This window comes from Papio anubis, chromosome 12, assembly GCF_008728515.1.
Source record: "Papio anubis isolate 15944 chromosome 12, Panubis1.0, whole genome shotgun sequence".
Lineage (NCBI taxonomy): Eukaryota > Metazoa > Chordata > Mammalia > Primates > Cercopithecidae > Papio > Papio anubis.
Genome location: NC_044987.1, coordinates 59695655 through 59708086, shown reverse-complemented (window position 1 = coordinate 59708086; position 12432 = coordinate 59695655). Strand labels below are relative to the sequence as shown.

General features: G+C 41.9%; 1 protein-coding gene across 1 annotated transcript in view; it reads right to left on the bottom strand.

Annotated features, from left to right (window-relative positions):
- RNF169 (ring finger protein 169) overlaps positions 1-12150 on the bottom strand; it is a 96162-nt gene extending 84012 nt beyond the window's left edge. The window contains exon 1 of the mRNA XM_003919477.5: positions 11305-12150. Within this exon, the coding sequence (XP_003919526.2) occupies positions 11305-11806 (502 nt within the window). The 5' untranslated portion in view covers positions 11807-12150. The remainder of the gene's footprint in view (positions 1-11304) is intronic.
- Positions 12151-12432: the final 282 nt, after the last annotated feature.

The following is a 12432-nucleotide window of genomic DNA, read 5'->3' as shown; positions in this document are numbered from 1 at the left end:
CAGGTGTGGTGATTCACACCTGTAATCCCAGCACTTTGGGAAGCAGAGGCAGGAGGATCGCTTGAGGTCAGAAGTTAAGACCAGCCTGAGCAACACAGTGAGACCCCAATCTCCACAAAAAAATAGAAAAAAAAAGAAATAAAAAGATAAAAAATAATAAAAAAAAAAAATCTCTGTTCATGAGAGTTGCCTGTACTTTTCCTTTTTCATACAGTTCTTGTGTGAATTTGTTATCAAGTTGTAAAAGCCCCCAAAACAAGTCTGGAAACATTTTATTTATTCCCTGGAACCATCCATCCTTCCATATTTGGGTAATCATCTGTGCCTGGTACTTCTTCTTCAATGGACAGTATTTCTTCTTGCTTTTTTTATGGAAAAGTTTCAAATATATTATTAGAGAAACCAGTAAAATGAACTACTACAAATCATCCAGCTTCAGCCATCAATCATTAGCAATCTTATTTTCTGTCCTCCCCCAATCAATACCTGCTCCCTATCTCCTGGAACAAATTTGAAGTTATTTTGAAGCAAATCCCAGACATCATATCATCTTAGCTATAAACATTTTTAACATCTAAGAGAATGATTATTTTAAAATATATAACCAGAAAACTACTGTCACACTAAAAATGTAAGTCTTTAATTAACCAACAAATATCCAGCTGGCATTCAAATTCTCATCAAATGTTTTCATACAGTTTTTCAAATCAGGACCCAAGTAAGTTCATACACTTAAACTGGTTGTATCTTTTAATCCATGGGTCGCCCCTCTATTGCTTTTTTTCTGTAATTTATTTGTGTAAGAAAGTGGGTCATTTGTCCCTTAGTTTCCCCATGTTCTGCATTTGGTTCATTGTGTCCACATGGTGGTATTACTTAGCGGGCAGATTTTACTCTTTGCTAGTTAGTTACGTTTCTAGTCCTATTTTCTATATATTCTTGAGTCAGCTGTGATGTTATACTTTTCCACAAAACTATTTTATCCAATTTTTCAAATTCATGGGCAGAAAGTTTTCCATATTCTATATTTATAGGTTTTTTAAAATCTTCATTATATCTGTAGTTGTATTCCCTTTTTCATTCCTAACATTTATGCCTTTTCTTTGATCAATATTGCCAGCGGTTAGGGTTATAGATCTTAATCTTTTCAATGAATTAGATTTTGGCCTTGCTAATTCTTTTGTTTTCTATTCCATTAATTTCTGCTCTTTATTCTTTCCTATCTTCTACTTCCTTTGGGTTTAATCTGCTGTTACTTTTTTAACTTCTTCAGTTGATCCTTTGATTTTGTTCTTTTTTTTTTTTTTTTTTTTGAGACATTGCCCAGGCCGGAGTTGTTGCCCAGGCTGGAGTGCAATGGTGCGGTCTCAGCTCACTATAACCTCCATATTCTAGGTTCAAGCAATTCTCCTGCCTCAGCCTCCCAAGTAGCTGGGATTACAGGCACCCGCCACCACACTTGGCTAATTTTGTGTATTTTTAGTAGAGACGGGGTTTCACCATGTTGACCAGGCTGGTCTGAAATTCCTGACCTCAGATGATCCACCAGCCTCAGCCTCCCAAAGTGCTGGGATTGCAGGCGTGAGCCACCACGCCCGGCTGGTTTTGTTCTTTACTGATGTTATTTAAATTTTTTTTTTTTCAATTTCCAAACATGAATTGGAGGGGGAATTGGTTATCTTTTCATTATTAATTTCTAATTTTATTATACTACAGTCAGATAAGATGGTTTATGTATCTCTCATATTTGTCAAAACTTCCTTTGTGCCTAAATGAATCTAGGAAAAATTACATAAATGTTGCATATTTGTTTAAAAAGAATGCATGTTCTCTAATCTAGGAGGTGTATGGTTCTATATATGTGTAGTAGGTCAAGCTATATATTGTATTTCTTTTCAGGATTAACCCCATTCGTTTTGAGACAGGATCTCTCTCTGTCACCTAGGTTGGAGTGCAGTGACACGAACACAGCTCACTGCAGCCTCGACCTCCTGGGCTCAAGCAATTCTCCTGCCTCAGCCTCCTGTATTGCTGGGACCATAGGCGCATACCACCACATCTGGCTAACTTGATTTATCATCTGGCTAAATGAGAGACAGGGTCTCATTTTTTTGCCCAGGTTGGTCTCAAACTCCCGGACTCAAATGATCCTCCCACCTCGGCCTCCCAAAGTGATGAGATTAGGATGAGCCACCGCGTCCAGTCTACCTGTAAATGTTTAATGTGCATCTGACTTAAAGCCTAAAGTTGATCAATATCTCTATCTTCTTATTGAACTACGTTATGTATAGATAGAATTTTTAAAATCTGTTATGAGAATCACTTTTCTCCCCGCTTACATTTTATCCTTGCCCAGTATTTTAGTTTTGCCTTGGTTTTAGCCCCTACACATCAGTCATAATCATTTTGTTTTATACAGTCAACACTAGCTTAGACTACCTACCGACTTCTTTCTTCACCACAACTTCTTATATCCTATTTTCTCCCCTAAGTTACATTTTTCTTCCTGCACTATATGCTTTAGGTTTATAATAGTACTTTTAGAAAGTGTGGTAAATTCTCTTTTTCCTGTCTGAAAATATTTCTATTTTGCCCTTACTTTTTTTTTTTTTTTTTTTTTGAGATGGAGTTTTGCTCATGGTTGCCCAGGCTGGAGTGCAGTGGTGTGATTTCAGCTCACCGTGTCCTGGGTTCAAGCAATTCTCCTGCCTCAGCCTCCCAGTGATTACAGGCATGCGCCACCATGCCCGGCTAATTTTTTGTATTTAGTAGAGACAGGGTTTCAACATGTCAGGCTGGTCTTGAACTCCTGACCTGAGGCGATCCGCCCACCTCAGCCTCCCAAAGTGCTGGGACTACAGGTGTGCGCTACCGCGCCCAGCGCCCTTACTCTTATAACTTACCTGAATATGAAATTCAGATCTCTCTCAAGGCTGAAGATATTACTCAATTTTCTTCTGGTCTCTCTGATAGCTTAAAAGATATACGCTTTCAGTCTGATTACTGCTCCTTTGTCTTTTCTTTTTGGTTATACTTAATAGTCTTTGGTGTTCTGAAGTTTCACTGCAATGTGTTTAGTTGTGGGGTTTTGTTGCTGCTTTTCTGTTGTTAATTCTTACAGGTGCAGTGGCTCACGCCTGTAAAGTCAACACTTTGGGAGGCCAAGGTGGGAGGATCACTTGAGCCTGGGAGGTCAAGGCTGCAGCAAGCTATGACCACACCACTGTACTCACGCCTGAGCTACAGAGCAAGACCTTGTCTCAAAACAAAAACAAAAAACCTCTTGCTAGGGCCTCATGAGACTCGAACCTAAGGATTCAGGACTTTTTACTAATTCTAAAAAATTATCAAATCATCTTCTCTTCAAATTCCACACCTCCTCCACATTTTTTTTTTTCCTCCTGGAAGTACTATTACATGTTGGATCTTCTTGATTTGTTCTTCTCATTTTTCTTCACCTTCTTTCAAATTTTCCTTTATTTATTTGTATTCTTGAGAATTTCCTCATGTCTATGTCCCACCTTACTAATCTCTCTTCATCTGTGTAAACTATTGTTTCACTTATTTATGAGATTTTTAACCTCAATGACTATATTTTTCACTATGTTTCATTCTTTTTCAAATGTGCCTGTTTCATAATGCTTTATTCATTTCTTGGGATGTCAATTCTTTAAAGTCTTTAGCCACTTAAAATATGCTAATTTAAATTATCTCTCAAATTGTCACTCTCTTATCCCAGTTCTTGGAGCTATAATCCTCCTGCTTGCTCCTTCTGCTGACTCTCATTTGTGGTACAAAGCCATTTCCTCATGTGTCGTCATTCTTAATCGTAAGTTCATCTTCAGTTGGGCTTATTTCTTCTGTAGGAATCCCTTGTGGTCTAAGGTATGGATGTGCCTCTCAAAGTCTTGTTTTTCCTGTCTCCAGGTGACCCAGATGGATGTATCACTAGCTTGAAGTCTGTTTTTATATTAATTTCTGAGCCATATAATATAAACCCAGTTCCCAAATGTAAGCAAAGTATATATCTTGTGCTTCAATTTCCCAGGCAAACTTTTTTCATTTTCTCTTTTCATAGAGCTCAAGCAAATCAAGACAAGATTTCTTGCCGTCTCCTTGTGTAATAGGGAAGATTATTTTTCTAGCCCACCCTTTCACCTAGAGTGCAGCACATAAAAAATCTCAGCTTTATGCAAAAATTTTCATTCTGGTTCCTTTTTGCATATGGTTAAAACTCAACCTGCTAGGAAGAGGACACCTGAAATAACCCTTCTCCACACTCCTCACTCTGCTCCAGGGCAATATAGCACAGGGTCAAGGGCTTACAGTTTTGGTTTGTAGATCCATTTTTGTTTTTGGAAACTGGAGATTTTCGTATCTTTCCTATATATGCAAGAATGCATTTAAAAGAACTGTCATTCTTTATTATGCAGCTTTTCTGCGTATTTGTGTCAGGAGTTTTAGCCATCTTGCTAAAAAGAGAATTTGGGCTCTCCAATCCATTTGCTACAACACTTCCATGGGAGTGATCTCTCTAAAGTTCAAAGATGAATTCCTCTTTGAAACTCCTCAGTCTATCCTCATTCCTTAGCATTGCACTCAAAGTCCACTATTATTCAGCAACTGCCCATTTCTGCAGTCCCACGTGCTTCCACTCTCCCATATGCACTCTATATTCTAACCATTTCTGCTTACAATCCCCAGAACGCTCCTTGTTTCATGCTCCTATGCCTTTAAATGTACTGATTTCCCTCTCTCATCTTTATTCTGATGTCATCCACCTAATGAATACTCATGGTCAAATGTCTGGCATTTACTGAAGCCATTCCTGACCCATCCAAACTAGATTATCTTCTTTGTGAAAATACCTTACATTTGTTGAGCGAGCTCTTTATATGCCAAGCATTGTAATAATTCATTTAGTCTTTAACAACAACCTTATGATTTTAATACTATTACTATTCCCATTTTCCAAATGAAGAAACTAAGACAGAGATTGTTCAATAACATACAGCTATAAATAGCAAAGCTAGAATTTGCACCCAGGTAGTCTGTCTCCAGATTTTCCTTTATTAGCCTGCTCTATTAATATATACTATATTGCCTTCTACAATTATATCTTGCATAACAGCTATTATAATACTTACCATACCACATTTCAGTTGCATATTTACATCCCAATCTTCCCAACTACACTTTGGGACAGAACCATGCTTTACCTCCTCTATTTGCAGCTCCAGTGCCTAGGCCTAGCACACAGAAGACCCTGAAATGGTTACTAAATGAATGAATGACTGAAGTTAATGCCACAGCCAATGCTTTAGTCCAGGCCCTCTTCATCTCTTGCCTAAACTACTAAAACAGTCCCTTAACGACTTCCGGCCTCCAGTTTCTACTCACATCTTTCCTCTTCCAACCAATATATATTGTCTTTCTAAAGCACATTATGATGTCATTCCACCACTTAAAAATCTTGAAGAGTTTTATAGGATAAAGTCCAAAATTATTTTACCCTAATACACAATGGCCTTCATGATCTAACTTTTTCAGTCTCTTCTCTACTTCCCCACTCCAGTCCACACTCCACCTATATTTAGCTTTTTGCCAATCCCTGAACATCCCAAGCACCTTCAAGCCTTTCTACATGCAGGCTCTTCTACCTGGAATGGACATCCCCTCCTTTCTCATCTGGTGAATAACAAATACCTCCTAAATTCCTGCTGTTCAATCCTGAATTCTGTAAGTTGGAGCTATTCTTCAATAGTAATAATGTTTAGTTGGTAAAGCTGCATGTAATCTCAAGAGCTTTAAAAAACATCTTAGCACAGGGCAAATGTTTCCTGCACTGGTATAACACATAAGGATACTCTCAAATTCTCGGATATGTGTCATTAAGGATAAAGAAATGAGTCATTTTACATATTTTAAACAAATCCTTACAGACTAGGGAATTCCTGTCCTCTTGCACTACAATCACATGGTTTCATTATTCATTAGTCCTAAATGTAATTTAGGCTGCACACATAGCAAACATTGTCTGTCAACTGAGTAATAAACCAGAACTACTTGCTTTTCACAGAAAGGGGACATTTTTTAAATGCAGAAATGTTAACCCTAAGTGAACAGGGAAGTTGAGATGGGATGAGAAGGGATAAGTGAGGCACTATCCAATTGTTTTTTATCTATTCAATTTTCATGTTTTGTTTGTTTTTCAGAGAGAGTCTCGCTCTGTCGCCCAGGCTGGAGTGCAGTGGCGCAATCTCAGCTCACTGCAACCTCCGCATCCCTGCCTCAGCCTCCCCAGTAGCTGGGACTATAAGCATGCACCACCACGCCTGGCTAATTTTTGTATTTTTAGCATAGACGGGGTTTCCCCATGTTGGCCAGGCTGGTCTCAAACCCCTGGCCACAAGTGACCCGCCCACCTCTGCCTCCCAAAGCGCTGGGATTACAGATGTGAGCCACCGCGCCTGGCCTATCTATTCAATTTCTGAAAAGCACTTTCAACACCACGAAGAGAAAAAAATTTAAACTGCCAATTTAAAAGATTCACCAGCCTTTGTCTAGTTTTTCTTCAGTCATTACCCACAGCAGAAGAAAAAGAATCCAAAAAAGTAAAAAGGTCTTGGTTTCAAATTCAAAAGCAGTATGATTTGGAATAATCATACTTGATTTTAAACAGACTAAATGAATTCTTAAAATCCATTAATCATTTTTAAATGAAACTTAAGTGTGGCTGCGATGTACAGTTCAAAATCTACCTATGTAAGCCTGTATGGTATGCTTTTTAAATCAACAGATAAGAAATGTCTCTAAATTTAGAATATAAGCTCCATGAGAGAGAGATGTTTAATATTTCATTCACTAATGTTTCCCAAAGACCTGGCACAGAGTAGGCACTTATTACACAATTCCTGAATATTGCTCAAAATGGTCCAAATATTTAATATGTCAATATATACAATGAGTTGTAGATCCTCAAATAATATGAAGTTGAAGTCTGAGTTCATTTTGAAATGATCATTGATGTAGCCCTTACACACACAGTTTCACAAAGAACTGATACTATATCCAAAAGCAAACTGTCAATGCATAGAAGAATTAAATAAAACACATACACAGGGGTCATTAAGGTTCTGAACCTTAAAGTTTGCCAAAAAGGCTGGCAAAGAACAAAAATGTCACAAGCGCAACCAAAATTTTCAACAAAGCACACTCTTTACACTTTTTCCAGACAAAGCAATTCCTAAAAGGCACTGGACTTCAACAAAAGAAAAAAAAAAAATTAAGAACTTCACTTAAATACCAGTGCATTTACTACAAAATTTCATTTCCAGCAGGCCTGACATTTCCTTTATCAATTGATCCAACTATGTGATGAGAGTACAACTAAGCAATATTATCTCCGAATATTACTAAAATTGCTATTAGGCTGGTACAAAAGTAATTTTGGTTTTTGCCATTGAAAGTCATGGCAAAAACCATAATTAGTTTTGTGCCAACCTAGTAATTCTGTTGCTGTTTCCACTCATAAAAGTACATTGTAAATATTTATAAAACTGGTATTATTAGTTTTCTTTATTAAAGCTATTATGAACATTTCACTGTGAACTAGGCTGTTTCTGTTGACCCTTTTTTTAATCTACTACTAACTCATGTAAACCCTTACTCTCTTATCTGTTCTGGGCCTCAGTTTTCTCTTCTGTAGAATGAGAGATGTAGATTAAAACAATGGTTCAGATTGTGGTGAAAGCTACTGGTGACTTCTCCATAAAAATGTACATATGCATTTACATAATTATTTATAAACCATTATTTATAATAGCAAAAGACAGGAAACAACCAAAATGTCCACCAATAGGTGGTTAAGTAAATTATGCTATATCCATTCAGTAAAATTCCATACAACCTACTGCTATGGACTTTGATGATGTACTGTTAAACCAAAAAAAAAAAAAAAAAGTTAACACAACAGTGTGTATAATATACAATCTTTTGTATAAAAATGGCAAAAAATAAGTGTACTTGAATTTTCATGTAGATCCATAAACTGTGGAAGAACAAACAAGAATCTTTTTTTTTTTCCTGAGACAGAGCCTTGCTCTGCCACCAGGCTGGAGTGCAGTGGCTTGATGTCAGCTCATTGCAGTCTCTGCCTCCCAGGTTCAAGCGATTCTCCTACCTCAGCCTCCCCAGTAGCTGGAAGTACAGGCGTGCACCACCGCAACTGGCTAATGTTTGTATTTTTAGTAGAGAGAGGGTTTCACCATGTTAGCCAGACTGGTCTTGAGCTCCTGACCTCAACTGATCCGCCCGCCTTAGCCTCCCAAAGTGCTAGATTTACAGGCATGAGCCACCATGCCCAGCCGAAGAATCTTTGATGGGAGTGAGAAATAAGGGCGTAAGACAGAACTTTTTTTTTTTTTTTTTTTTTAGACGGAGTATCCCTCTGTCACCAGGCTGGAGTGCAGTGGCGCGATCTCAGCTCACTACAACCTCCGCCTCTCGGGTTCAAGAGATTCTCCTGCCACAGCCTCCGAAGTAGCTGGGACTACAGGCACGCGCCACCATGCCCAGCTAATTTTTGTATTTTTAGTAGAGACGGGGTTTCACCATGTTGGCCAGACTGGTCTCGATCTCTTGACCTTGTGATCCACCCACCTCAGCCTCCAAAAGTGCTGGGATTACAGGCCTGAGCCACCGCACCCGGCCAAAGGGAATCTTTTCATTGTATACTTTGTTACATTTTTGTTTGAATCCTGTGAATGCACTGCCTATTAAAATTTTTAATTTAAAAATACTGTATATAACTTCAAGAGGATCAGACAACACACTGAAGCTAAAAGATACTTCCTAAGCCTTTTGGCTATATTTTTGTATTCTAAAATTCTTCCACTGAATAAGCATATAACTGTATACACAAAACAATCCAAGAAGAAGAACATTTAAGAAAAACATTTTTCATTTTGGTCCTCAATAAACATATAAAGTAATTGATGAATACTAAGTGACTCAATAGATTCTAATTTTAAATCTCATTTTAGATAATTTCCCTTAATCACTGATAAATTTTATGACAAAAACTTTTTCAAGGGAAAAAGTTTGCACAAATCATCAAGCCAAACTCCCTCTCATGGTTCAAATTCAGAACTGGTATTTCACAACGGTCTCCAAGCTTAGAAATCAAAATGAAAATTTCTGGGCCGGCCGTGGTGGCTCACACCTGTAATTCCACCACTTTGGGAGGCTGAGACGGGCGGATCACAAGGTCAGGAGATGGAGACCATCCCGGCCAACACGGTGAAACCCCGTCTCTACTAAAAATACAAAAAATGAGCTGAGCATGATGGCAGGCGCCTGTCGTCCCAGCTACTCGGGAGGCTGAGGCAGGAGAATGGCATGAACCGGGAAGGCGGAGCTTGCAGTGAGCAGAGATCGTGCCACTGCACTCCAGCCTGGGCGACAGAGCGAGGCTCTGTCTCGGAAAAAAAAAAAAAAAAGAAAAGAAAAATTCTATCCTACATGGACATATAATCACTGGTACTAATAGGGAGACCAGAGAAATACTGTCTTATCTTGTGACCATAACCTCAGAATTTAAAGCAAATTAAGTAGCATATGAAACCATCACACCACATCCACAAAAATAAGGACATCTGGGGAAAGTTTTATCCCTGATTTGAGCAGGAATAGGATAGAATTGGGTTTTCATCCTTACGCAAGTTATTCAACCTCTCTGGACCTCAGTTTCACCTATAAAATGGAAATAAAAGTACTTATCTCATAGGAATGTTGTGAAGCTTAAAAGGAATAATGAGGGCTGAGCACGGTGGCTCACGCCTGTAATCCCAACACTTTGGGAGGCAGAGGTGAGCAGATCACCTGAGGCCAGGGGTTCGAGACCAGTCTAGCCAACATGGCAAAACCCCGTCTCTACTAAAATTACAAAAATTAGCAGGGCGTGGTGGTGCGTGCCTGTGGTCCCAGCTACACGGCGTAGGTAGGAGAATCGCTTGAACCTGGGAGGCAGGGGGGGGGGGGCAGGGGCTGCAGTGAGCTGAGATGGCACCACTGCACTCCAACCCGGGCGACAGTGCGAGACTCCGTCTCAAAAAAAAAAAAAAAAAGGAGTGACAAGGAACATAGAAAGTAAGATGCAGGTCCCCCTCAATCCCAGGAATAAAATAGCCCGATATCCTAGGATAGTGACGGGTGTCTCTGGAGGCTTAAATCAAAGCAGAGTGCATTCTAGAACCTGTGGTTTCTAAACGCTGCACTTGTATACACAAGCAATGCCTCTCTTTCCCTGCCGAAAATAATTCCAAAAACAGAAGGTGCAAATATCTGGCCTCTCCTGGTTTATGTTTCTTGAAAATCTCATTCAAGATAAGCATTTTTTATCAAACAGGGCTGTAGATGTTGACTGGGTGTGTCCCCAAAAGGATCCTAAGTTATAACACAGTCTTGTTTTATTTTATACAGGGCACTTTTCTATCTAAAAGCTCAGAACCGAGCTGCTGGTGTTAATGGAAAGAAGTTCAAGGCAAGAGTCCTACAACAGACTTTTAATTGCCAGCAAGCCAGTAGGAAACCCACACTGCCAAGGAGATCCAAGCAGCCCCTGCCAACCCAATCTTTGTTTCCCAAACTTTTAAACCCAAGCCAGTTTTGTTGGGCACTACTGGACTTAGTAGTAGTAGTATTACCAATATAAACGGCAGTCACTTACTCCTCCTCACTATGTGCCAAGTTGTGTGCTAAGCATGCATTTTCCAAGATGTATGAAAACAACTGCACATGTGTGCTCCCAACCCCCTCTGCTCTCGAGTCTGAAAAGCTCCCTTCACATCCTCAAATTCAACCTGTCCCCTAAACTCCGGATTCTCCACACCCTTCACTGACCCATTCAAGGCCAGGAGCCACATCTCTCCAAGCAATATGACCCCCAAACTCTTCATGCAACATTAAACGAAGCACTTCTCTGATCCAAGGCCCCTCCCACTCCCACACACCAATTCCAACCTGCCCCTAACTTGTTCCAACAATTCTGTTTCCCTCCAAACTTCGGACTTACGTAAGGTGCCGGGAGCCCTCACCGCCCCTCCGCATGCAACGTGCCCGTCCTTAACTCTGAAGTTCAAAATTCACAAACACACTGCACCTGGGCAGAGCCCGGGTTCCAATCCCACGAGAACTCTCCACACCCGCCCGAGTAGGGCCCGGGACTCTCCACCCGCTAACCAGGCCGGGCCGGGGCGCGCTCGGCCTCGCTCCAGACCCCAAGGGGAAGTGGGGAAGCTCCACCTGGCTCCGCAGGCGCGGCACGCGGCTCTTGGTCTGGCCTGGGCCCCACGGCAGCCGCGCCCCCGTCCCGGCGCGGGCGGCAGCGCTCGGGTTGGCTGCGGCGGGCGCGCTCGCCCAGCGCCTCTGCGTCGGCCTGGCCGTCGTCGCGGGCCCGACGGCGGGCCCAGCCTGGGCCGCGGGCGCGGCAGCGAGGGCAACCCAGGTCCGCCGCGTCAGCGGCGCGTTGGGAGCAGCCTCGGCACAGCGAATCGCCGCACGGCAGGGCCGCCGCTTCCCCCGGGGGCTCTAGGCACCCGGCGCAGCCCGATTCCTCCGGCCGCGGCGGCAGCGGCGGCTGCAGCAACGGCGGCGACAGCACCAACAGCGAAGGTCCAGAAGCTGGGCCTGGGGCTCCAGTCTTAGCTGCCACCATCTCGTCACAGCGGCCCCGCCGGCCCCGCCGACTCAGAGCGGCCGCTGCCGCCGCGGAAGAGGCCCGAGTACTCGGACCTGCAGCCGCCATCTTGTTTCCCGTTTGAAGGGAGAGTCGGTTGCGAGGGAGAAGAGTGGCGGGCGGGGCATTGCGCGGTGGGCAGCGCTATCTACATATTCATGAGGGGCGAGGCTTCCGTGAGCCCAAAGAGAGTTCTCCCCAGACCTGATTGGCCACAGGGGATACTTCATTAATATTTATTATTCTTTATATATCCGGTCATCAGCCGCACTCTCAAAAAGTCCTTGCAGTTTCCGTTTACTGAACTGAAAGAGGTGGGAACTGAGGGGCTTTATTGGCTATTCTGAACGATGTTAAACTTTGGTTTACTTATCCTGTAATGCCTTGATAACTGAGGAGAATGTGAGTTACTCAGAAACCTGCCTTACTGTTCATTTGATGTGAGGGCCTGAGCTCTCTCCTAAGGATGGAGATAGCTTTGCGACTGAAACCAGGGCCACCGTGGTAGCTGCCAAAAGGAGCAGCCTCTTGTCAGTGCTACCTCCTCATCCTCTCTCTCCATGTCCCTTCCTGAAACTGTGCCCCTTGGCTGGTAAAACCACACTTTCCTGTTTTTTTCCGAGCCCCTTGGCTCCTTCTCAGTCTCCAGTGTTTGGGGCTTCCATGTGGGTGTACCTCATGGGGGTGAGGCTCAG